Below are 27,774 nucleotides of genomic sequence, written 5' to 3'. Positions count from 1 at the left end.
AATGAACTTGGTGGTAGTTGTGGGGGGGTTGCTAGAATTTGGGATGTTTTGTGCCCACTTTTCAAAGCTTAACAATTTAGCAGGTGTTGGTCCCATTAATAAATACATTCTTTTAACATTCCAGGCTGAGGCCAAAAACAACCGATTGTCTGTTGAATATGTAAACTCGGCACCTAAAGCCTGTTAAAGGATCCATTTTGAACATTCATCGCCAATGAGTGGGGCAGGTGTCAGGCCTACATCACTCAGGACTCTTCACCACCACCCCTGTCTTCCCTCCTGCCCGCACGCCAATAAAAAGCAATAATTATTTTTGCACCCCCCTCTTCCGATCCCTCCCCCCCTCTCCCGATCGCTCCGGCCTCTCCTGATCGCTTCTCCCCTCTCCCGATCGCACCCCCTCCCTCTCCCTCCCAATCGCACTCCCCTCACCCCCCCCGATCGCCCTCCCCTCTCTCCCGATTACACTCCCCACTCTCCCGATCGCCTCCCATCAACCTCCGATCACCTCCTATCCCTTTCTCTATCATCTCCCCCCTCCCCCCCACTGCCGATCATCTCCCTCCCTACCGATCGCCCCACTCTCTCCCGATCGTTTCCCCCCCCGCTCCCGATCCACCCCCCCCCGATCACACTCGCTCCCCGCGATCGCCCCTCCCTCTCCCCCGATCACCCTCCCTCTCCCGATCACAACACCCCTCTCCCGATCGCACCCCCCCTCCCTCCCAATCGCACTCCATCTCTCTCCCGATCACACCCCCCTCTCCTGATCACCTCCCCATCCCCCTCCCGATCATCTGCTCCCATCTCCCGACTCTCCCCTCTCCCAAACGCTTCTCCCTCTCTCCCGATCGCAACCCCCACTCTATCGATCACGCCCACACTCTCCTGAATGCCCCCCACTCTCGCCTGATCGCTCCCCCACCCTCTCCTGATCGCCCCGTCTCTCCCGATCATCCCCAAACGAGCTCCACAGCCCAATTTCAAACATGCCACGGCCTACCCATTTTCAATGAAATGCGGCAGACAACTTATGCACGGGTCCCACATCACTGCGCAGAAGACTGACTGATGTAGCAAGGGTTCCTGGTGGTGGCTTGGGAGGGGCCTGGAACCCCCCCCACCCCCCTAAGAATCACGATTTGACTGCGGGGTTGGGGATCGGACCCCCTTCAGATCGCAACTCTCCCTCCCCACATCCTGGGGACAAGGATTGGGCCTCCCCCGAGCCTGGAAACACTTCCCCCCCATCCCATCCCATCCCCTCCCCTCCCCCCACCACCTCCCCGCGTGGGATCAACCTTCCGGGTTTCCCACCGTCTCCCAGGCCCCCCCGCAAAATCCAGCCCATCAGTGGGCAATGTGCACAGGGAATATTCAAATTAGCTACATAAGTTACTGTGAAAGAGTTTAAATGATGTCACGTCAACATTTATTGTGCGCTGTGCGATGCAGTCCTGCTGCCACTGCCACCACCCATGATATATCCATAATAAATCAGCAGAACCAATAAGGGCCACGTTTGATGAGGAATATAAAGAATTTGCTGCAATTCATCATGAGGACAGATGCTAGAAAGCAATCATTTGACCAATTCAACTGTACATTTCTTATGTAGCAAAAGTGATGCCAGATCACCAAAGGCATAACTCATGCCTTCACCCATTAGTTCAAGTTTCCGTCTTCTACAGTCACAAAGGAGCACAACATTACTGAAATAATCATGCACTGTAAAATTGCACCTTCACATCAGTTTATATGATCTACAATTCTAGAGCTACAACTTTTGAGGTTTTTTTGCCACTTGGGTAAAAGTTACACATGTTCTTTGTGCATAAAGCACATGTTATAGTATATATTTTCACCCCATTAATTCACGGGAAGAACTCTAAATGTAATAAAATGTAAACCGAATCACCACTCACCATTGTCACTGCTACTAAACAATGGGATGCCCATAGGCTCTTGAGGACGATACTGTGGAGTGCGTGAATATCCTCTCGAACCATACTCAGGCCAAGGTTGTGGATTTGTTGATCCATATGTTTCACCAGGCCGGGGATCGGTTGGACCATATTGAGCAGTAAGGCGAGGATCTCTCAGTTCATATTCTGTGTCAGGTTGGGGATCTCTCTGTCCATATCTTGGTCCAAGATAGGGATCACCCTGTCCATATTCTAACCCCTGCTGAGAATTATAGGGTCTATACTCAGGCTGAAGATAGTTGTCATAGGATCCAATTCCACGTTGAAAGTCCTGACCATAGGATGGTGTTTCTGGGCCATATTCATAGCCAGGTCTATCACGAAGCCCAGTTGATCCATCACCAAATATACCAGGAATATTACAAAGCTGTGCAAAATCATCTGTAATGACACAGAGAAAAAACGGTAAATAAACAAGCAAGCAAGCAAGAAGGCATTAAACTTTTCTATTCTAATGTCACAAGCAATCTGGTGCTGGGGCTGATTGGTTGTCAAACTTTGATACTTCCAATACGCTGACCCATTTTGATAACTTTGATTTTAAATGCATCTGGCAATTGTTTAACTTTTGTGAGCCTTAATTTGAATTAATAGATGACCGAGTACACCTGCCATTACATTTAGGCAAACCCGTGATATAGAAATCTCAGGAACATAAGAAGTAGGAGTTGGAGTAGGCCATTTGGCCCTTTGAGCATGCTCCAACATTCAACAAGATAATGGCTGATCTTCTACCTTAACCCCACCTTCCCACACTACCCCCATATCCCTTAATTCCCAAAAACCTATCGACCTCTGTCTTGACTATACTGAACAACTGAGCATGCACAGCCCTCTGGAGTAGAGGATTCCAAAGATTCACCACCCTCTGACTGAAGAAATTTCTCCTCCTCTCAGTTCTAAATGGCCGACACTTTATTCTGAGACTGTGACCCTGTGTTCTAGATTCCCCAGCCAGGGGAAACATCCTCCCTACATCTATCCTGTCAAGCCCCTTAAGAATTTTATATGTTTCAACGAGATCCCTCTCATTCTTCTAAACTCCAGGGAATATAAGCCATGCCTACTCTTGTGTCAGCACACAGTGCCTTCCACAAACCTTATTTACAATGGTCTTCCCAATTGGAGTTATTTTGTAAAAACATAAATCAGTTTATTTTTGAAAACAACAGAAAGTCACTAATTATTCCGGATTATTATCTGTGTTTTGTTGAGTTTTAGAAAAGGTAAAAGTTCTAATCACTGACACCTGTGAGAGTGAGAAAGAGAAACCGAGAGAGAGAGTCAGAAAAGGAGAGAGAGAGAGATTTTGTATTGAGTTGTCTTTTAAAAAAAATAAATGTGTTGAACTTTGAAAGAAAATGGAAAGCTGAACACAAATTATCCTTGTGTTTTGTTGATACCTGTATAGAAATGTAAACATCCGAATTACTGATACCTGTGAGATTTAGAAAGAGCCCCAGAGAACCCGACCGGCGGAAACCGGACACGTGGACAGTTCAAATCACCCTCGTTTCTTATCTGCTGCCCAATGTCAGCGGGGTCCTTCTTTACACATGTATGTCAGGTTCCACTGATGTCACTGGGACCAGACTATAATCTCAATCGGTGGCCTGAGTGGAGAAACCGCTGTCACTTCCTGCCAGGTGTAAACAGCGGGTAGAGGAGCCGGGGCCAGAAGAGGCCCAAACAGTAAAGGGTGGCAATTCAGTCTGATGCCGCCTCCGTTCGCGCCCCAGAGGGCGGCCGGCCAGCTTCCAGCACTCCGCCAGGACATTTGGTGCCGCGTTTGCAGGGGGCATGGAGCACTACCGCCTGGGAGAGGCGAGCCGGTGTGCAACGCCCCTGGTTGCGACACCAGTCTTAAATTTGTTTTCTGGGAGACCCATAGTGCCTTGTTGCGTGCCCTAGCGGGGCTGCCTGGGATAGTGGGTGGTCCAAGCTGGCAGTGAGGTAAGAAATATCTGCCTGAGGTAAGTGTGATTGTTTTTAATTTTGTGATTTATGTTTATGTGCCATCAGGAAGGTATTGGGAATGTTTTTCCTTTTTTTTTGCCGATTTTTTTTCCCCAGGGAAGCCTCTCTTAGGGTGCTCGGAGGCCGGTTCTATGGCTCGGATTTTGCAGTTGCTCAGCTGGCCGAGTGCCCTAAAAGAGGTGCGGAACGCCTCCCTTAGCGCTCCACTCCACACTCAGGGCCCAGCTGATGAATTTTGTGGCTGCAGACGCAAACCATTTCCTGGCACAAAATTGACCACCCTGCAGCCATTATCGCCTTAATTAGCCCCCAACAGAATTTCCACCCCTAAATTTTTTTAAACTTTTCTTATGGGGCCAGGAATGCTCCTCTGGGCCATAATGGGAAAGTTTAGGTCTCCCCTGCCGCAGACTCACACCACTCCCACCCCCCACCCCTTGAATGCAACAACCCCCAGAACGGTCACAGAAGCCGAACCTGCCACCTACTTTACTTAACTGAGCCTGCGGTTTTTAGACATTCGCTACCGACTTTTATCCCAGCCAGGAACTTCCCTCAGTGTCAACTCCACCTAATTTTGCCTCACTCACTGTCATGGGGTTATATTAGCATAACTAAAAGAAAACAGAGAGTCGGGATACATGGGTCATTTTTCGGTTGGCAAACAGTGACTAGTGGGGTGCCGCAGGGATCGGTGCTGGGTCCTCAACTATTTACAATCTATATTAATGACTTGGTTGAAGGGACCGAGTGTAATGTAGCCAAGTTTGCTGATGAAACAAAGATGGGTTTGAAAGCAAATTGTGAGGAAGACACAAAAAATCTGCAAAGGGATATAGACAGGCTAAGTGAGTGGGCAAAACTTTGGCAGGTGGAGTATAATTTGGGAAAATGTGAGGTTATCTACTTTGGCAGAAAAAATAGAAAAGCAAATTATAATTTAAATGGAGAAAAATTGCAAAGTGCTGCAGTACCAAGACCTGGGGGCCCTTGTGCATGAAACACAAAATGTTAGTATGCAGGTTCAGCAAGTAATCAGGAAGGCAAATGGAATGTGGCCTTTATTGCAAGGGGGATAGAGTATAAAAGCAGAGAAGTCCTGCTACAACTGTACAGGGTATTGGTGAGGCCACACCTAGAGTACTGCGTACAGTTTTGGTCTCCATATTTAAGGAAGGATATACTTGCATTGGAGGCTGTTCAGAGAAGGTTCACTAGGTTGATTCCAGAGATGAGGGGGTTGACTTATGACGATAGGTTGAGTAGGGTTGGGCTTATACACATTGGAGTTCAGAAGAATGATAGGTGATCTTATTGAAATATATAAGATAATGAGGGGGCTTGACAAGGTGGATGCAGAGAGGAGATTTCCACTCCTAGAGGAAACTAAAACTAGGGGACATAGTCTTAGAATAAGGGGCCACCTATTTAAAACTGAGATGAGGAGAAATTCTTCTCTTAAGAGTGTTGTAAATCTATAGAATTCTCTGCCCCCAGAGAGCTGTGGAGGCTGGGTCATTGAATATATTTCAGGCAGAGAAATTCAGTTTTTTGACCGATAAGGAAGTAAAGGGTTATGGGGAGCGGGCAGGGAAGTGGAGCTGAGTCCATGATCAGATCAACCATGATTTTATTGAATGGCAGAGCAGGCTCGAGGGGCCAAGTGGCCTACTCCTGTTCCTATTTCTTATGTTCTTATGTACAATAGTGAGAGATCAAGCCTGCACTCTATGGCAACATGATGGCCCGGATTTTGCGGTCTGCGGTGAAGGAACGGCGCTTGCCGTTCACTATGCTGGCAGCTAGCCACAGGGACATAGGCCTGCCGACTCGTTATTACCCATTTTACACCAGAGCCACCAAGATCAAGGTCTATCTCTTGGTGCATATTTGGCATTTACATCCCATGTGGGTATTGAATAATGAATATCTTACGTGACGTTCTGGAGGGGCAGAAGGCACACTGCAGGCCCCAGGCCTCTCCGTACAAGCAGCAACACTCGGTGTAGGTTGTCGATCTGGTCCTCAGCGGTTTTCTGCAGATGTAGTCCTCCGTCACTCCTTGCCAGCATATATCCAGATACGCATCTGCCTCTTCTGACAAGTCAACTAATGGACAGAATTAATACCAATGGCGTTATCTTCAAAACAGGCAAAAATACGACTGTCAGATTACTGTTGGACACTTAAAAAAAACCCAAAAGGGTACTTTTTACATTAGGGCATAGATTTAAAGTAATTGGTAGGAAGTTTAGAGGGGATTTGAGGGAAAAATTTTCACCCGGAGGGTGGTGGGGGTCTGGAAATCACTGTCTAGGGAGAGGCAGAAACCCTCACCACGTTTAAAAAGTACTTGGATATGCACTTGTAGTGCTGTGACCAACAGGGCTACAGACCAAGAGCTGAAAAGTGGGATTAGGCTGGATAGCTCTTTGTCGGCCGGCGCAGACACGATGGGCCAAATGGCCTCCTTTTGTCATGTAAATTTCTATGATTCTTGTGAGGTTCCATGCCATCAATGAGGCTTGGCATATGCCAGCTGCTATCAGAAAAAATGTGGCAAGCTGCCCGCAAATCTACATCCATTGAGTTAAATGGACGGATGTCGACCACGTTTTCTAGCCCGGTGCCAGCTGCGTTCAGGGATGTTCAATTTTACAAAGGGGGCTTCAAGACAGGCATTACATCCCCTAGTTGCATATGCAAAGGAACTAATGCTTGTTTCAGCCACAGGCCCTGGAAGACCCTTTTGATGCCTATACCAATAGGGCGGGAGGCGCACTAGTGGCTCAGAATGTACTTGCAAAATATGCGCAGCGCCATCGAATTTCTAGGCCACGATGTCAGCACTGGTATAGTTAGTGCTAATGTAAAGCAGCAGTCAATCACATGTTGGATATTCCCAGTGTAAGATAGGAATAATCTACTGTGTCAGCTACAAACTTGAAGGCACAAGTTTAATACAGCTGCTTTACCCCATGCTGGGTGATCTTGTAATGCTATTACTTTCACATATGCTGCAAATTTAAAATCTTATGTCTGCACACTCTTCTTGTCGATAAAGTCACAGTTTTGTCACACTTTTGTGTCAACTATTTCCGTTGAAAATTCCTATGTCCATATTTATAATGGAACCTGCCTGTGCAAAAGTGTCAGCTGTGGCTCAGTGGGTAGCACACTCGCCTCTGAGTCAGAAGGTTGCGGGTTCAAGGCCCACTCCAGGGACTTGAGCACATAAATCTAGGCTGACACTCCAGTGCAATGCTGAGGGAGTGCTGCACTGTTGGAGGTGCCATCTTTTGGATGAGACATTAAACCGAGGCCCCGTCTACTCTCTCGGGTGAAGACAAAAGATCTATTTTGAAGAAGAGCAGGGGAGTTCGTCCTGGTGAATATTTATCCCTCAATCAACATCTCTGAAAACATATTATCTGGTCATTATCACATTGCTGTTTGTGGGAGCTTGCTGTGCACAAATTGGTCATAGTGCCTATATTAAAACAATGACTGCACTTCAAAAATAGTACTTCATTGGTTGTAAAGCACTTTGGGAGGTCCTGAGATCGTGAAAGATGCTATATATCTTTCATGTATCATGTTGTAATTCCATCCTTTTGCCATTGGTAGCGCTGCAGTTTTGCATCTCCTAGCTCTTCAGCATGTGGTGCAGAGGAACTCCACCCATCTCTACTGCTTTGTATCTCAAATTCCTATGTTTTGTTACTTAATTATTAGTAATAATATAAAAAGTACTCTAAAAATAAGATCAAAATGTCTGACTTTAAGATGGTGAGAGCATGAGATCTGCATGCCCTGGTACGATACCTCCTACCCTACTTCACCGGATGACTGCACTTGGTCTCGACTACCCAGGTGTAACACCATGGGAGGCAGAATAGTATATTATTAGAAATCTTGCATAGGGTGGGCATTTCTTATCCACAAACCATACTTCCTGTTGTCACAATTTCTCTGTCAACATTTAGCATTGTAAATTGACAGGTCGGTATTTCCATATTCAATTTTGCTATATCAACTACCACAATGTAGCTGCAGACTCTGGCAATTAGGTGGCTCTATGGGGCAGGTTTCTGAAGTTTCTCTTCTGACTCTATCACCATCTTGCATATAAGAGAACCTTATATTATTCAACATTTCCCACGTTACAACAATGACTGCACTTCAAATGTACTGGCTGTAAAGCGTTGAGACATCCGGTGGTCGTGAAAGGCGCTATAGAAATGCAAATCTTTCTTTCTTTCTTTAACTGACTGGGCAATGCCACGGGCAGATCCATGAAGTTTCTTAATGTCTTGGAACTGGTAGGTCCAAGAAAATTCGGTTTGTTATTTTGTTAAATGCTGGAAAGTGGGATTAGGCTGGCTAGCTCTTTGTTGGCCGGCGTGACACGATGGGCCAAAATAGCCTCCTTCCGTGCTGTAAATTTCTATGATTCTTTGATAAACAAATTAACGGGTACAGTTTCTTACTGTTCTCTTTCAAGTTCTAACCATTGAGATAAAGTACGTCTGAGACAAGGAATAAAGCCTGTATCACTCCCGACTATAACTACATTTCATGACTCCTCGCCTCCTCCTCCTCCCCTACCTGCACCTCTTTTAGAATTACTGTAGAATGCTAAAATTCTGCATCTTTGATGTAAAATTACAAATCAGTAAAATGTAGCGAAAACCTACATGCTTTAGTCAATCCAATTTCAGAGCTATGGTTTTCTGTCTACAGACACTTTTATACAGGTGATTATGAAGAAATTGTTCATGTTTTGTTAGACACCCAGGATTTTATATTTGAAAATCAGTTCTCGGCAAGAGAATAACAAAGCTAACTGCCTAATTTGAAGACTATTAGCATGTAAATTGTAAATATCATCTCTTATATTCTCTACTTAACTCTTATTACCTCTAAACTACAATTTCTGCTTCACCCAATAAACTCTATATCTTTTAAGTCCCCAAAGCCTTCTCCAACATGCTCCCATGCCTCTGCCAATACTGCTCTAGAAGCTGTAATTAGGGGGGATGTGAGAACAGATTGAGTTGAGTCTCCACAGACTCTTATGGTCGTGGTAAGGGGCGAGACAAAAAATAATTCCTTTCCTATAGAACTCTGCCTGGCTCTTCACCATCATGACATATTTTAAGATACCAAGCTCACCGTGTATGGAAAATGCAAAAGCAAACCTATCAACCCACAGCATGGTGTTTTACACGTCGCAATATTTCAACTAGCTTCCTCCGATAGCCCAGTGAGACGTGAACCATGCAGTTGAGGAAGATTGCAGGTTCAATCTCTGGTCTGTGCTGTTAGCTGATCTCATCAGGGGGTACTAAAACTGGTCTTAATTTGCCTGGATAGGAAGGATAAATATCATCCAAGGATCCCAATCCAGATTAATATTTCGTTTAGGCACTTTATCGCTTTCTGGACTCAACATCGAGTTCAACAATTTCAGACCATAACCTCTGCCCATCTTTGGCTCCCTTCCCCCCCCCCGCCCCCACCCCCACCCCCACTCTGTTTTTCTCTCCACAGATGCTGCCTGACCTGCTGAGATTGCCAGCATTTTCTGTTTTTATTTAATATTCAATGAACCTGTGCATACATAGAAACTTTTTGTGAATATAGGATTGAGCTCGGCTATGATGCTGCCTTTGGTTGAATGGCTGTGTAAATCACATTAAGAACAAAAAAAAGCAAGATACTGTGGACGCTGGAAATCTGAACTAAAAGTAGAAAAGTATAGATGCAGTTAAGGGGAGGCTAGACAAGCATATGAGGGGGAAGGGAATAGAGGATTATGCTGATAGATTTAGATGAGGAAAGATGGGAGGAGGTTTGAGTGGAGCATAAACGGCAGCATGGACTGGTTGGGTCGAATGGCCTGTTTCTGTGCCGTATTATCCTATATAATCCTATATGTAATCCTATGTAAAATGCTGGAAATACTCAGCAGGTCAGGCAACATCTGCGGAGAGAGAAACAGAGTTAACATTTCAGGTCGATGACCTTTTATCAGAACTCATGTCTTAAGAATGGCCACGATGAGGGTTGTGGAAGGCTAGCAATATTGATGGGGGAGGCGGGGGGAGGGATGGAATCGAGGGGAATTTTTTTTCCATCCATCTCCAAATGTCTAGCAGGTTAGAACAAATATTATCACTACATGATACAAATAGCATGGGAACTTATATTTACCCCCTGATTCTGTGCCATTTATGCATCTTTTACGGGTTATATCCAATGTAAGTGGTGGGTTGCAGAAACAGTTAAAAGATCCTGGTGTGTTGACACACTCTCCATTCACACATGTATTCTCATCCTGACACTCATCAATATCTAAAGAAATAATGAGAAAATAAACAGAACACACATGTTATTCTGTTAGATTTGTACATCGACATTTACCAATTTTCTACAAGTGAATTAGCACCTTCGCCCAGTCGATAATGTTTATTGAAAATCAATGATGCAACTGTCTTTTGATTAAAATCTTTTTTACACATTGGTGGGACTGAGGGTTTAGAATGCAGGGACAAGCTGTGTTGTGTGCCAATAATGTATACGCATTCTGTCAAACACAGAAACGTCTAATCAAAATGGAATGTCTTAAAAATTGGATGGCCGACTTAATGCTTATGAGTTCTCAGTGTCAGCTGTGGCTCAGTGGGCAGCACACTCACCTCTGAGTCAGAAGGTTGTGGGTTCAAGTCCCACTGCAGGAACTTGAGCACATAAATCTAGGCTAACACTCCACTGTAGCGCTCAGGGACCACTGCACTGTCGGAGGTGCCGTCTTTCAGATGAGAATTTAAACCGAGGTCCTGTCTTGCGCTCTCTCAGGTGAACGTAAAAGTTTCTATGGCACTATTTCGAAGAGGAGCAGGGGAGTTATCCCTGGTACCCTGGGCCAATATTTATCCCTCAATCAACATAACAAAACAAATTATCTGGTCATTATCACATTGCTGTTGGTGGGGGCTTGCTGTGTGCAAATTGGCTGCTGCGTTTCCCACATTATAACAGTGACTATACTTCATTGGCTGTAAAGTGCTTTGAGACGTCCGAGTGGTAGTGAAAGACATTATATAAATGCAAGTCTTTCTTTTCACGGAGTGCACTGCAGGAAATCGTGGGTGCACAACCCATGATTTTCCACTCCTATAATGAATGAATGGAAAATTACAGGTTGTACACCCATCAGTTACCACCATGTGCTCTCGGTGAGCGTTACTTCCCACTGGATTTGCGGAATCAACATTAGTATTTAACATAGGATTTATATTACTTATGGAGCTTGTTAAGATCAGACCCCTTGTACTTTAGGAATGCTGATAAAGGAGTACTGTATTTTTAAAGAGTCAAATGCACGCTCATTGGACACACTTAGTTGTAAATAAACATAATTTGTAGGCACTCGTCACTATAATCATGCTAAATGCTAACAGCTCAAACTTACCAATGCATCCCAACCTCACGTTGTCATAGTAAAACCCTGTGCCACAATAGCAGGAATAGTCCCCTATAGTATTTACACAATGTCCATTCTTGCAGATTTCTGATCCAAACATTGCACATTCATCGGCATCTACAGATGGGAAGAAGCACACCATTTAAGAGAGACTGGTCTAGATTTTCCAGTTCTGGTGAAGTTCAGATCAGAATGGCTAGTAATAAGTACAGAGGTGTAAGTCAACCAATAAAGTGTCATAGCTAAAGTATTACATTGAAAGTGTTATGGCAAAATTGTTGTATCAGAATTAAATAACTCTCTCTCTACCATCTGTCTTGTCATTGACCCTGAAATGAGCTACCGACCACATGTCTGGGGCATAACTAAGACCTCCTATTTCCACCTCCGTAACATTGCCCGTCTCCGTCCTTGCCTCAGCTCATCTTCCATGCCTTTGTTACCTCTAGACTTGACTATATCAGTGCACTCCTAGCTGGCCTCCCACATTCAACCCTACATAAACTTGAGGTCATCCAAAACTCAACTGCCAAAGTCCTAACTTGTACCAATTCCCATTCACCCATCACCCATGTGCCTGCTGGCCTACATTGGCTCCTGATTAAGCAAGGCCTTGATTTCAAAATTCTTATCCTGTTTTGAAATCCCTCCCTGGCCTCACCCTTCCCTATTTCTGTAATCTCCTTCAGCCTCACAACCCCCCTCCCCCCACCCCGAGATATCGGCGCTCCTCTAATTCTGCCCTCTTGAGCATCCCTGATTATAATCGCTCAGCCATTGATGGCCATGCCTTCTGATTCCTAGGCCCTAAGCTCTGGAATTCTCTCCGCCTCTCTACCTGTCTTTCCTGCTTCAAGACTCTCCTTAAAACCTACCTCTTTGACTGAGCTTTTGGTCACCTACTCTGATTTCTCCTTATGTGGCTCGGTGTCAAATCTTTTGTCTTGTAATACTCCTGTTAAGCGCCTTGGGACATTTTACTACATTAAAGGCGTTACATAATTACAAGTTGTTGTTGTAAATGTTACAAGACTCCACCCAGCAGGGGGTCAGGGGTTGGGGTGAGTAATGTCTTCACATGTTCAACAATAATCTCCCATTGTGAGCCTGGCATGAGCTTTGAGTGCAGCAGAGGGTGCAATTCTGAGTTTGGGCTTATTGTTTGGGCAGAGTGAAGAGAGCTTTAATTAGTAACTGGCTGTGAGAGAACAGGTGTGCGAGTGCTTGATGCTGACATTGGGTGCCCAGAAATGTGAAATTGTTCCATTTTTCCAGTACTAACATCGCTGCGTGCATGTGCACAGAACCTCACCCAAAATGAGCAGCAGTTGCCACTGGTGCTATTTTAAGACTCACCTCCATAGTTTTGTGATCCAAAGCTAAAAGAACCAATCTGAAATGGAATAAATCCTTTGCCATCTGGACAAATTTCATTGTATTCATCTGAATTAAAGCAAAGAGGACAATTACAAAATGTTCCCTGGAGATGGGAGAATACAGTTTGGACTTAGTACAATGCCAGCCTTTGAAAACAAACCGATGCTCTGACTAATAAACCATAGTGATAGGTCCTTACTACACAGTATAAATGCACATGAGGCCCATGCTTGAGAGAAGGTCAGTCTGTGACCTGTCCTTTATTCCTTAGCACTCCAAGTGATGAAGGCGGGTGGAGCTTCCCCTTTTGTACCTGAAGGCCCAGGTTAGGAGTGTCTTCCACCTAGTGGTCATTGTTCTCACAGTGAACAACTTAGATCAGATTATACATGGGTTACAATGCTGGTTGAATACATGACACATAGTACTAGGAATGATCAGAAACCAAGAACACAGATTGTATCTGTGAGAATCTATTTGAATAAAATGGGCCGACGCTACTATCGGGACATCTCAGGGCACTTGAGAAAGTGGCCCATACCATCAATGCAAACTAACCGTTGAAAGGCTTCAGTGGAACTCACACCATTTAAAACCTGCTGTGAGCTCCTTTGATGCCTTCTAAAGGCCCCAAATCATCACTAGAATAAGCTAATTAATCCTGAACCTTCTCCAATTGAAGTGATTTCAGTGGGAGCCGGAATGTGAAAGATCTTCAACCCATGGAGGACCCTGTTTTTCCAGGAAGTTTAGGGTAAGGGCGGCTGCCGATGACATGATGCATCAGGGGTTGTAGTATGACTGATTGTTCCGGAGAAATGACAGCTTGCAAAACTATACACTTTCTGGAAATTGATTGGCGAAAACCAGGTGGCTGTCCACTGTCAGCTCCCAATTTTGGCATTTTACAACCATTTTGTCTGGTGGCACAGTTCAAAAAGAAGTTCACAATTTGAGTTTCTGTATAGGTTTTGCAAATTTGTGTGTCAAAAGAACTTAAAGAGGCCTTGTGAAACTGTTCTGATGGCATTGCTACTAGGCTTGACTAGAGCTTCCATATCTAATTTTACACGTTGACAAACGAAGTACTAATCTATGTAACTCGCATCGAGTGGGAACAGCTGCATTGTATCAGAGGAATTCTACATTAGAAGGAATGCAGCCAAGATGCATAAATTTTAAACACTGAATGTCGAATGAATTCTGAAGCTATAAGATCTTTATTCAAGCACCTTTGTAGAGGTGACTGTTTGTAGAGAAAAATTGCTGAAATAAATCTGCTTTGCAGTTGTAGCTTGAAGTTAAATCATACCGAATAGAAATTGCAATGTGTTCTTTCAAAAGAGAGATAAAAAGTCCTAGACGTGCCTTCTGTCAAAACATTTTATGATCCGTTGCTGTAAGTCTCATGTAATGTATCTTTTGTCTGATACCAAATTCAACATTCTTAACTCTATCCAAGTTCTATAGCTTTCAGGAATTGCATATTACTTTCGAGCACAACATCTGTTGACTGATCTTTTAATATTTTATTAATAAAAGTGTCAATGCCAAACTCCTTAGGGGAGGGGGGAGAAAAGCATTTCTTTATTAACATTCTTCAATAAAAGCTTTACGATGTTGATTTTTTTGGAACATGTGTTCATACAATTATTCAGGTATTCAGTGAACAAAGAATATAAACAAATTCGCCATCAAAAAAAATCGTAAAAGCAAGTAACTACTTTGGAAAAAAAACACATTTTCATAAACTTTGATGTACTGCAGTAGAATACATCCCCTCCTGTTTACAGTGCTGCCTTTGACCATATCAAAGCAGATTTATAATAAGTGTGAGCATAATAAGGCAATATTATTATTTGATGAAGGAACAATAAATGAAATGGTAGATTCTCCTATGGGGGCGGGGGATAGGCGGATGCTCTTGGATCGCTGCGTGCCAGTACAATGGTATTTGTGGACAACTAGCCCTGCTGGATTCAAGAACGGTCAGCTCATTTCAACAATTGAAATTGTGCTCCCACCAGGAACAGGTAGGAATTTACCCTTCAAATAAGCATCTGCCAAGCACTCTTCATCACAAAAGCACCAGCACAAAAGTACAACCATTTTCGGGAATCAGGAGCTGGCACACGGCGAACTAGTCAGCACAGTGAGGAGCAGCTACAGGACAATGGGAGTGTTAGGGTCAAACTGCTGTGGGACCCACAGCTTCGTATCTTATGGTGGCTGCGTACAGAGGGGAACTTAGTAATGTGCAGAAGTGTTTCATTTAATCTTTTTGAACGTCTTCTGAGCTCCATGTATGGTACATCCAGAGGCTGCAGAAGTCAACTCTGACATCTGTGCATGCATGCAAGGGTGTTTTGCAAATATGCAGTCCATCATGGAGCGCATGGAGACTCCATGGCCATTTACAGGAAATAAGGACAAAGCTCCAAAGCCCTTATAAAGTTTTGTTTGCTTATGTGTGATTGCTGCTTTTTGAGACCTTGGTCTCTAATTTACAGAAGCTTTTCACTTTCGGTTGCTGGAGGCTAGTGGATCAGCTTTGTGAGGACCTTAATGATGTTGCTCTCGTAAATGGTGCTTCAGGATCTTTCCACATCCCTGGTCTTCTGTAAGGAACACTTAGCAGCTTGGGCATGGCAGGAGGAGGCACACATATGAGGCAGCTAACTCTCTGGGTGATGGCACATGCACACACTCCTGCTGTCTCTCTCAGAGGACTGATGAAGAAGTGAGCAGCAATTTGGGTAGGAGCCACAGGCCATGTCATGCCCCAACACAAAGAGCAGCTCCACAGCTACATTACGAGGTCACCAGTAAGCAGCAGGAGGCTGTCACCACACTTACTAGTCTCACGAAGGTCATCATTATCATAGGCAGTTCCTTGGAATCGAGGAAGACTTGCTTCCACTCTAAAAATGAGTTCTTAGGTGACTGAACAGTCCAATACGAGAATTACAGTCTCTGTCACAGTTGGAACAGACAGTTGTTGAGGGAAAGGGTGGGTGGGACTGGTTTGCCGCACGCACCTTCCGCTGCCTGCGCTTGGTTTCTGCATGCTCTCGGCGGCGAGACTCGAGGTGCTCAGTGTCCTCTCAGATGCACTTCCTCCACTTAAGGCGATCTTTGGCCAGGGACTCCCAGGTGTCGGGTGGGGATGTTGCATTTTATCAAGGAGACTTTGAGGGGGTTCTTGAAACGTTTCCTCTGCCCACCTTTGGCTCATTTGCCGTGAAGGAGTTCCGAGTAGAGCGCTTGCTTTGGGAGTTTTGTGTCAAGCATGCGAACAATGTGGCCCGCCCAGCGGAACTGGCAAAATGTGGTCAATGCTGGTGATGTTGGCCTGGTCGAGGACGCTGATGTTGGTGCGCCTCCCAGGGGATTTGCAGGATCTTGCGGAGACATCGTTGGTGGTATTTCTCCAGCGATTTGAGATGTCTACTGTATATGGTCCATGTCTCTGAGCCATACAGGAGGGCAGGAATCACTACAGCCCTGTAGACCATGAGCTTGGTGGCAGATTTGACGTCCTGATCTTCGAACACTCTTTTTCTCAGGTGGCCGAAAGCTGCACTGGCGCACTGGAGGTGGTGTTGCCCACAAAGGTATCATTTAGATGGAGCACAGGATTATGTAGTAGACAACATCACCATACAGTCTCAACAGGAGCTAGGGCATTGATGGACACAGTGTAGATTTAATGTCAGATGGCGCATTTTAATATTGCAAGTGGTAGGTATGATACAGACAGGGATGCTAGCAGAGGTAGCCAGCGTATTATTTTTTTAATTTGTTCTCAGGATGTAGGTGATGCTCAAGGCCACGTTTAATGCCCATCTCTAGCTGCCCGGAGAGGTGGACCTACTCTTTGAACTGCTGCACTGCTTACGGTGTTGGAGTTTTCACGTACTATTAGGTAGGGAATTCCAGGATATTGACCCAGTGATGATGAAGGAATGATGATTGTATACCAAGTCAGGATGGTGTGTGATTTGGAGAGGAACGTGGAGGTGATGGGGTTTCCATGACATTGCTGCTCTTGTCTTTCTTGCGGTAGAGCTTGAAAGGAATGGATGTGCTGTCAAAGTGACCTTAGTGAGTTCCTGTAAAGGATCCTGTCGATCATCCATAGTGCAACCACAGTATGTCAGTGATGGGGGTGGGGGGAGTAGACAGTCAGTTCTGTGGCATGGGGCACTAATCCAGTGAAATGCTCTGTGTTGGATGGTGTCGAGCTTCTTGAGCATCGTTGTGGCTGCACCAATCCAGGTGAGTGATGAGTATTCCATTACACTCTTGACTTGAGCATTGTAAATAGTGAAGAGGCTTTGAGGAGTCAGGAGGCAAGCCAATCGTTAGAGTATCCAGTCTGCACTCTGCTCTTGCAACCAAGTAGTCATTGACTGGTCCTGTTCAGTTCTGGTCAGTAGTGACCACTAAGATGTCAATGGATAGGGCCTCAATGATCATGGGGTCATTGACGGTCGGTGGTGGGGGAATAGTTGGGCTTTCTCTTGTTTGAGATGCTCATTATCTGGCACTTATGTAGCAAGAATGTTTTCTGCCATTTGTCTGCCTAAGCCTGGAAGTTATCCAAGTCTTGCTGTAGGCTGATATGGGCTGCTTCATTATCAAAGGGCTTGTGAATATAACTATGTAGTTAAACATTGTGGAATCATCAGCAAACAGCCCCACTCTCGACTTTATGACGGAAGAAAGGTCACTGATGAAGCAGCTGAAGAACTGCTCTGAACTCCGGCAGCAATGCCCTGGGTTGTGATCATCATAGGCAGTCCCTCGAAATCGAGGAAGACTTGCTTCCACTCTAAAAATGAGTTCTTAGGTGACTGAAGAGTTCAATGCAGTAATTACAGTCTCTGTAACAGGTTGTTGAAGGAAAGGGTGGTTGGGACTGGTTTGCCGCATGCTCCTTCCGCTGCCTGCACTAGGTTTCTGCATGCTCTCGGCGATGAGACACGAGGTATTCAGCGCCCTCCCAGATGCACTTCCTCCACTTGGGGCGGTCTTTGGCCAGGGATTCTCAGGTGTCGGTGGGAATGTTGCATTTTATCAAGGAGGCTTTGAGGCTGTCCACCTTGGGTTCACTTGACGTGTAGGAGTTCCGAGTAAATGCTTGCTTTGAGGGTCTTGTGTTAGGCATGCGAACAATGTGGCCCACCCAATGGAGCTGGTCGAGTGTGGTCAGTGCTTCGATGCTGGGGCTGTTGGCCTGGGCGAGGACGCCAACATTGGTGTTAGCAGCAACCCAGCTCGGGAGCAGCAAAACAGCATTACAGATAGCTTAAGGTCAAGGTCCAACAAAAAACCCGCAACCTAAATAGATGGTGGGTGGAGAAAGCACAGGAGATCCAGCAGTTGGCCGACAGCCATGATGTGCGAGGATTCTTCAGCGTAGTCAAGGCCACCTATGGTCCAAACACCCAAGACCCCCATCCCACTGCTGGCCAAGAATGGGGAGACACTCATCAAGAACAGCGAGGATATCAGGACCCGCTGAAAGGAGCACTTTGAAGATCTCCTTAACCGAGACTCTGCCTTTAACTCGAGTGTCCTTGACTCCATCCCGCCATCGTCTCAGCAAGTAGAAAAGGCCATCCGTCAGCTTAAGAACAACAAGGCAATGGGAACGGATGGAATCCCCGCTGAGGCACTAAAGCATGGTGGAGAGGCACTATTGGCACTAATGCATGACCTCATCTCTCATCTAAAAGGAGGAGAGCATGCCTGGAGATCTCTGAGATGCAGTAATCATGACCATCTTTAAAAAAGGGGATAAGTTCGACTGCAGCAACCACAGAGGAATCTACCTGTTATCAGCCACTGGGAAAGTCGTCGCTAGAATCCTCCTCAAGCGCCTTCTCCCTGTGGCTGAGGAGCTCCTCCCGGAGTCACAGTGCGGATTTCTTCCTCTACGGGGTACAATGGACATGATTTTTACAGCGTGACAGCTGCAAGAAAAATGCAGGGAACAGCACCAACCCTTGGGTTGTGATGATTGGCCGACAACAACTACAACCAACCTCCTTTGCATCGGCTATGACTCTAGCCACTGAAGGGTTTTTCTGTTGACTCCCATTGACTCTCAATTTTCACTAGGATTCATTGGTGGCATACTCGATCAAATGCTACTTTGATGTTGAGGACAGTTACTCTCTTCTCTGGAATTCACCTCTTGCATCAGTGTCTGGATTAAGGCTATGATGAGGTCCGCTATTGAGTGGTTCTGGCAGACCCCAAACTGAGCATGAATTAACTGATTATTGGTCAGTAAATGTTGCTTGATTGATACATTGATGACTTCTCCCACGACTTTACTGATGATGGAGAGAAGACTGACAGGGCAGAAATAGGCCATGCAAGATTCATCTTGTTTTTGTAAAAAGGACATATCTAGGCAAGCTAGGTAGATATCAGTGTCATAGCTCTACTGAAACAGCTTGACTAGAGCAGCTCCAGGATCCACAGCCTTTTGTGTGTCCAGTGCACTCAGCTGCTTCTTAATGTGATGTGGTGTGAACTGAATTGGCTGGTACTATGATGGTGGGGATCTCGAGGAGAATCAGTAGGATTAGCACTTTTGGCTGAAGATGCTTGCAAACACTTGTCACAACGTTGAGGATGGGGATGTTTATGGAGCCTCCTTCTTCTCCTGTTGGTTGAATGGTTGTCCACCACAATTCTTGATTGGATATGGTAAGGCTTTGCTCTAATCCATTGGTTGTGGGACTGCTGCTTTAGTTATTTAGCATGGAAGTAGCCCTGTGTGGTAGCTTCATTGGGCTCATTCTTAGATACGCCTGGTGCTGCTCCGAGCACATTCTTCTACACTCTGTGTTGAGCTCCTGGTTGGATGGTAATGGAGTACTGAGGGATGTGCCAGCCATGAAGTTACAGATTGCAGTGGTATACAATATTGCTGGATGCAAGATCTATCCTTGGTCTATCCTACTTAACATGATGATAGTACCACATTACATGATAGAGAATGTCCTCACTGTGGAGACAAGATTGTGCAGGCATCACTACTAATACTACTATAGGTAAGTTGGTGAAGACAGGGTCATGATGCAGGATAGTCTAGCAGGACTTGGTGAGTGGTGATATTATTGTCATTCTTCATAGAATAGAATCATAGAATTATATAGTACAGAAGGAGACCATTTGGTCCATCGTGCCTGTGCCAACTCTTTGAAAGAGCTGTCCAATTAGTCCCACTTCCCTGCTCTTGGTGGTGGATATTGAAGTCCCTCAACAAGAGTATATTCTGTGTCTTTGCTTCTCAAGGTTGCAGCATAGTACACCATTGATCTGTCCAGAAAGCAGAATCTCTGTCTCAACATGCCATTTTATGTTCCACTAGAATTTAGCTAGAGGCCTGGGTCTCATTGTATTTCTTTTCAGCCATTTTTATGGACTTCCTCATGACGTTAGTAGCCAGGGCTCCATGGGTTAGCCCTAGTCCCCCAGCAGTCAGCTACCCAGTTTGCACACTTCTTTAAATAGTGCTGGATTGCTGCAGAATGAAGTCATGGTGTTGTGTGTTCACCTTCATTATTCTGTTCCTGAGATCTCACACCACCTGTACACTGATGGAGTGAAAGCGTTTCCAATCCACGGGCTTGTTGTCAGACAGCTTGGTGTGCTATCAATGGAGCCTTTATTTTAGGGAGGCCGGTCACCTGGTTAAAGTGCTACACCCTCCTTTGCAATGGCCTCCTGTCCATGGGGAAAGTGACTAAAGTGTTTCCCATGGTAAACTAAAGGTTTCTCCTGCTTGGTCGATGCGTTGCGGAAATTAATTTGAGCTAATTTGGCCAAAGTCATCAGCGGAGGCTGGAAAAGAGCTGATGCTATAAAAGAATTCACTGGTGGCTTTTTGAACAACAGGCAGACTTGCCCCTCTGCTCGATCTTATCTACAAGTTACTGACAGTTCCTTTATGAAACACAGATGGTGCAGGCAGGTCTTGTCAGATGTGGCCATGTATGTGCGCCTTGCTCTGGTGACTTGATCCTGGGCCAAGTCCAAGGGGAGAGCAGATGCCCAACGTGCATGTGAACTTTCCTTTCTTTCCCCCTCTATCTGATCTCCCCCCTTCTTCCTCTAAATCTATTGGCAGGATGGATGGAATGCTGAGCAGTGTGGTCACAGATAAGGTTTGTAGCTGCAACAGTGTGGCTACAGGTTGGTACACAAAGAGTGTTGTAATGCAAAAATGCAGCAGCAAACAACAGAAATGAGAACACACCAATGCACAAAACTGTAGCAAGAAAAGTCAAACCACGAATCAAATTATAATGCAACAGCAGTCTGTCAGTCACATCTTTAAGAATCCAAACTATCAAGCGAAGAGCATGAAAGCGCAGAGGTGACCATTTTATGTGCTTGTTTCATTCAGCTGAGCAGCGCTGGAGTCAGAGGCCCGAACATTTGTGGACTTCGCCACGGAACCTTTTTAAATGAAATTGACTAAAACTAGAGGGTTGAATGAGCCTGCTCAAAGAAGGGCTATCGGAAAACAGCATTATTTCTGGATCACCAAATTTTATTCTCGCCTACTTGCCCAATTCCATAATACGTTTTGAGAAAGGCAAGGATGTCTGCTTGAGCACACCATTGGGAAATTGGTCCTAAGGTGCCTTATAGAAGGGTGAGAGTACACAGGGGAATCAAAGAGGGTAGTCTCAGGTGACATTGCACTGGAGCCTGAAGGCATATTACAAAGGTAAGCTTGCGGTCCCCAGCCGCTCTGCCAATGCTGATTCAAAGCTGGCCACTATGAACTGTGTAAGAGCGATCCAAGGTATCTCCCCATCTGGTGTTCCCCTCCTCCCCAATGAGCAATGCCCCAGGGTTCGAAGTTCCACTGTTGTGCACCTCTCGTTAGCGCCTCGGGGGGAGGGAGGGTGGGGGTTGGGCGCTACCGGCTCCTGCGAAATTGCGCGGGAGTTAGCGGAGGCACCAAAACAGTAGCGCCACACCCCTACTGGTACCCATTTTAGCCCCATGGAGGCCACTTCCCGCCCCGCGGTTGAAATTGCCCAGGGCCCCGTGAGGCCGTTGCGGGCGCAGTCAGCTCCAGCCTCACAGGTCGCAATTGCACACCCATTGCAGGGCAAAAATTAAAGGGGAGGTGTGCTGCGCCACGCGCCGCCATTTTTCCCCCCTTATCTTTCAGGCTGCTGCCCAGCGATGTCGCGGGGTCTCGGCCACGATCGTGACGGGCCGGCACTCTGTTTCATTGCCGGGCTGTGGCCATGGCACCTTGTATCCCTGGTAGCCCAGTGGAGGCCATCAAAGGGCCTGCAGAGCTCGCAACGTCCCTCCCCTTTAACGGAAGGGGAGGGGCATTGAAATGCATCGGCGCTACACGGAGAGGCCACGTAATGCTCCGCGATGCGCGCGCCCCCAATCTTGCCCTGAAAGGAAGTGGAGAGTGCGCCATTGCCCTCCACCTCCTGTGAGGGGTGGTAACCCCAATTTCACTTCCGGGGCACGACATCTGCGTGGGCCCAGGCTGTCCGGCCTCAGAAAGGTTACCAGGGATTCTGAATATGGGAAATGGGGCACAAACTTGCTGTTAGATGCAGCAGGTTAGTTTCCGACGTACCGAGACACCGCACAACCAGTTTATTAAATCGGATAAGATAAACATATTGGTCTGGCTGTCAGGATTTTGTCTAACTGGCAGGAGTCACTTCATAAGTAGGTTGCAATCCCTCCCAGAAAATGGTGAAATGTTATTAAAGCTAAACTCGCAAAATACGGCCCTACAACGGCCTTATTTTCTAGCATTCATTTGAAAAATACACCCAAAGTCATCTTATTTTAATACTTACAAGTTAAAAATGCTTCAAAAACTCATTGCAGTGTGTGGCTTTACAAATCAAAGCCACCATTATCAGGGATAAGTGCTGAAAGATAACATGTTATCACACAGTCTCCGCTTCTAGCACACCACCATTCAGCTGCTCATTGCTCCTAATTTGGGGTTGGAACTGTTGCTGGTGACTTAAACTGGGAAGTAGCTCTAAGTACTTGAATGGAGTAATCGGTGTAAATACAAGTCCTGGGAATGGTTTTACCTGTGCCGATTATGGGACAAGGATGAACTTCACAGTTGTCACCCCAACCGACGCCGACAGTACAGCAGCATTCCTGTTTCGTGATGTTTCGTGCCAGCAAATTATCACAGAAGTTCTCATCATTCAGATTATAGTAGCATTCCTTAAAATCTCCCTTTGCAGGTGCTGGCATGGCGGGCAACTCTGGCTCAAGTGTCATTCCTGGTTCTTGTTCCATTGCAACGGACAGGAAAAGATATCAAATATAATTAATCAGAATTAGACCAAACTCAAAGTACATTGCTCAGTTATGCAATACCAGCCTGCGTCGGTCCGCTATGAAGGTCATGTTAACCGGCTGTGATTCAGGTATTTCATTGATAAAATCAGAAATGTTCAATTTGAAACCAAAACAAAACCAATAAAATGATTATTTCTTCATGGCTGTCTGTGGCCAAGGAAAAACATGCCTCAGTTCCAACTAAGTATCTGACTAATTCCTCAGCTCATTGGTCGTGCTTTTACCTGAGTCAGAAGGTTGTGAGTTCAAGCCCCACTCCAGAGACTTGAGCGCAAAATCTAGGCGGACACTCCCAGTGTAGTGCTGAGAGAGTGCAGTGCCGAGGGAGTGCAGTGCCGAGGGAGTGCAGTGCCGAGGGAGTGCAGTGCCGAGGGAGTGCACTGGGAGTGTCAGCCTAGATTTTGTCGGAGGTACCGTCTTTCAGATAAAATGTTAAACTGAGGTCCCGTTTGCCCTCACAGGTCCCAAAAGATGCCAGAGCACTGGGGTTCTTCTAGTGTCCTGCCCAATATTTATCCCTCAACTAATATTACTAAAACAGATAAACAGACTTCACTGCTGCTTGTGGGACCTTGCTGTGCGCAAATTGGCTGCCACAGTTCTCTACATTACAACAGTGACTACTCTTCAAAAGTACTTCATTGCTGTAAAACGCTTTGGGATGTCCTGAGGTCATGACAGATACTATATAAATTCAAGTCTTTCTTTTCCTTAAATCAGCCATTTTAAAAGAGATCGGAGATGATCAAAATTCAAACTTGGAGACTCAAAATCAGGTGGTGACCAAAATTTGTCATCCTCAACTGCAGTTGTTTCTAATGAGCAGCATCAAGGATTCCAAATCCACCATTAAGGGAGCAATACTGTGAATAAATGTTCCCTATGCTTTTGAGTCTGCCAGGAAACGTTAGCTGGTCTGACGCCTGAGCTTATTCTGACCATTCCAGTCATTGAATGGTAGTCGCAGAGGGAATGGTGCGGGGGGGATCAGTGCTGGAGTCAGGGTAGCTGAGGCACCCACAATACTTATGCCAGGCCAGGTTTAGGAGTACAAGTACCTGTAGCCAATGCAGGCCACCTGAAAGAGCAGGGGACAGGTATTCAGGAATTCTAGGTGAGCAGGACCAGGCTGTATTATTAGGCTACAAGTTTAAGTCAGTGCAATTTGTGTCAGCTGTGACTCAGTGGGTAGCACACTTGCCTCTGAGTCAGAAGGTTGTGGGTTCAAGTCCCACTCCGGGGACTTACGCACATAAATCAAGGCTGGCACTCCAGTGCAGTGCCGAGGGAGTGCTGCACTGTCAGAGCTGTCGTCTTTCAGATGAGGTGTTAAACCGAGGCCCCGTCTGCCCTCTCAGGTGGACGTAAAAGATCCCACGGTACTATTTTGAAGAGGAGCAGGGGAGTTATCCCCGGTGTCTTGGCCAATATTTATCCCTCAATCAACATAACAAAAACTGAATATCTGGTCATTATCACATTGCTGTTTGTGGGAGTTTGCTGTGCGTTAACTGGCTGCCATGTTTCCCACATTACAACAGTGACTACACTCCAAAAGTACTTCATTGTCTGTAAAGCGCTTTGAGATGTCCGGTGGCTGTGAAAGGCATTATATAAATATAAGTCTTTCTTTCTTTCCTTCAATTTAATGCTTCAGACAAGGAACATGCCAAAACCTGCATATATAACGGTGATGAGGATTTTAAGCGAGTTCTGGAGGACATAGGTTAGTATACTGGACAGATAGATGTCAGATGACATTTAATGCACGGAAAAGTGGGGTGATACATTTTGGGAGAAAGAATAAGGGGATGTCGTGTACATTAAGTGGTACAACCTTAAAAGTAGTAGAGGGGCAGAGAGACTTAGGGGTTCAGATACATAAATCTTTAAAAGTGGGAGTTGATTAAGCTGTTCAAAAAGCATATGGGGATTCTAGGTTTTATAACGAGGGGAATAAAGTACTAAAGCAAAGAGGTAATGCTAAATCTATATAAATCATTAGTTTGGCCAGTTAGCATATTGGGCCCAGTTTTACGTTAGGAAGAATATCAAGGTCATAGAAAAGGTGCTGACGAGATTCACAAAGCCGATCCGGTAACTGGAGGGCAGGAGGTTAAGGTTACCAAAAGTACAGAGGTTACAAAAATGAGAGGTTAGGAGAATTTATTTCACACAGTGCGTGTTAGGTTGCAGAATATCCTACCCAAAATGTAGTGACAGCATTAAACGTATGAGCATCTAAAAGGCAAGTGGAAAAGTATTAGAATTTGTTTTAAAAGTGTATGGGGGAAGGGTGTGGAGAAAGGGTAGGGCAATGGGACAGATTAGACAGCTTCTTCAGAGAGCAAACACAGGCACAGTGGGCCAAATGGCATCCTTGTGCACGGTAACATTCTAATTCTCTGACAAAGATAGTCGATATCCAAGTTTGATATATCAAGACTACGGTATTGAAACCACCATCTCCCCGAGTGAATGATGTATGTTCTTAAATATTTTAATTGGAAAACAATTTAAAGACTGTTTGTTCCAAGGTAGGGCAGGGGTGGTCCATCTAATAATGAGTAGTCATTATTTTTCTGCTATACAGTGAGAAACTGTTTAAATTGTACATTTAAAATGACCAAACATGCATCTTGGTCTTTCGAAACTTCAGTCAGATATAGATGTAATGGGTATGACATATGTCTATTGCACATGTGTCTATGGGCCTTTATTACAAGATGATTTGAGTACAAGAATAAAGATGTCTTACTGCAATTATATAGGGCCCTGGTGAGGCCAAACCTGGAGTATTGTGTACACTTTTGGTCTCCTTACCTAAGGAAGGATATACTTGCCATAGAGAGTGTGTAACGAAGGTTCACCAAACTGATTCCTGGGATGAGGGGGATTGTCCTAAGAGGAGAAATTGATTAGACTAGACCTATATTCTCTAGAGTTTAGAAGAATGAGAGGTGATCCCATTGAAACATACAAAATTCTTACAGGGCTTTATAAAGTAGATACTGGGAGGATGTTTCCCCTGGCTGGGGAGTCAGTTTCAGAATAAGGGGTCGGCCATTTAGGACTGAGATGAGGAGAAATTTCTTCACTCAGAGGGTGATGAATCTTTGGAATTCTGTACCCTGGAACTCTGTGGATGCTCAGTCGTTGAGTATATTCAAGGCAGAGATCAATAGATTTTTGGGCTGTTAAGGGTATCAAGAGATATGGGGACAATGCAGGAAAGTGGAGTTGAGGTAGACGATCAGCCATAATCTTGTTGAATGGCGGAGCAGGCTCGAAGGGTCAAATGACCTTCTCCTGCTCCTGTTCTTATGTACACATCAGCAAGAGAGAACAGTTCAGTCACTAAATATATTCAAAAAGGAGTTAGATGAGGTCCTTACTGCTAGGGGGATCAAGGGGTATGGCGAGAAAGCAGGAATGGGGTACTGAAGTTGAATGTTCAGCCATGAACTCATTGAATGGCGGTGCAGGCTAGAAGGGCCGAATGGCCTACTCCTGCACCTATTTTCTATGTTTCTATGTTAAAAAACCTTAGCAATTCTCAATGTGTAGCAGTCCTGGAATAAATGAATAATTATTGACCTCCGACGTCCCGCGAGTCCGGGCCATCTGGGCCCACCGAGGGCCTCCCATCGCAGACCTCCGACGTTCCCCGGAGGCGGCGCCCTCGGCCTGGACACCGGGCCTCCACCCCCGCTCCAGTGATGATCGGAATACCTTCTGCGACAGACGACCACCTCCTCAACGAAGACCGGGTCCCCCTCTCCCACATCGGCGACTGGCCTCCCCTCCTCCCTCAGTGACGACTGGAGCGCTCCTTCCTGACCGGCGGCCTGGCCTCTTCTCCACCTCCAATACGTGGTGTATGGAGAAAGAGTCAGGCTGAACACTGTGAGCTCAAAGTAAAGTGTGACCTTAGTCTTGTATTGCAGGTCTCCAGAGTGCCTCTCCAACCTCTGCAGCCTTCTTAAGTACCTGTGCTCCCAAGGGATTATGGGATCCCTTGGAACTCCGGGGGATGAGCCCTCTGGTGGCTGTACAGAGTAAATAAAAGTCCACATATATAACAGCTGTGACCCCCTGCCCTCCCACTCTGAACCTCAGTGGGCCACTGACCCTCCCAATGCCTGCCCCCAATCAGGCCTCGGACCACCGACCACCAAGGGCGCTACCCAGCGCCGAGCCTGCGGCCAACATCTCACCGCAGGCAACTAGGCCCATATAGCAGTGCCTGGTCTCCAGTCATCTTGGCCCCCCTTGCCACTGGATCAAGACCTCGCTCAGCTGAGCCCGTGTGGTGGCCGGTGTGCAACAACCACCCCACGTTAAAAGAACTCACGCACAGGCATCTTCCACTCCGTTAACATGAAGTTCGGGACCTGGAACGTCAGGACAACCCCAACAGCGACAGGGCGGAACGCCGCAACCACCATAGTTGCCCGGGAACTTAGACGCTTCGATATTGACATCGCCGCCCTAAGCGAGACCCGGCGGGCAGGGGAAGACCAGCTCAAGGAACAAGGTGGAGGTTACACC

At 45.8% G+C, this 27,774-nt stretch overlaps 1 protein-coding gene across 2 annotated transcripts in view; it reads right to left on the bottom strand.

Moving 5' to 3' along the window:
- LOC139263461 (latent-transforming growth factor beta-binding protein 2-like) overlaps window positions 1-27,774 on the bottom strand; it is an 857,891-nt gene that overhangs the window by 19,427 nt on the left and 810,690 nt on the right. For both annotated transcript variants that reach the window (XM_070879584.1, XM_070879586.1), the window contains 6 exons: window positions 22,944-23,150; window positions 12,808-12,894; window positions 11,440-11,568; window positions 10,179-10,319; window positions 5,898-6,071; window positions 1,926-2,366 (listed from right to left, as the gene is read on the bottom strand). In XM_070879584.1, the coding sequence (XP_070735685.1) occupies window positions 1,926-2,366; window positions 5,898-6,071; window positions 10,179-10,319; window positions 11,440-11,568; window positions 12,808-12,894; window positions 22,944-23,150 (1,179 nt within the window). The remainder of the gene's footprint in view (window positions 1-1,925; window positions 2,367-5,897; window positions 6,072-10,178; window positions 10,320-11,439; window positions 11,569-12,807; window positions 12,895-22,943; window positions 23,151-27,774) is intronic.

This window comes from Pristiophorus japonicus, chromosome 4 (assembly GCF_044704955.1).
Source record: "Pristiophorus japonicus isolate sPriJap1 chromosome 4, sPriJap1.hap1, whole genome shotgun sequence".
Classification (NCBI taxonomy): Eukaryota; Metazoa; Chordata; class Chondrichthyes; family Pristiophoridae; genus Pristiophorus; species Pristiophorus japonicus.
The sequence above is the reverse complement of the archived record's forward strand: the minus strand, read 5'-3'. Positions and strand labels throughout refer to the sequence as shown.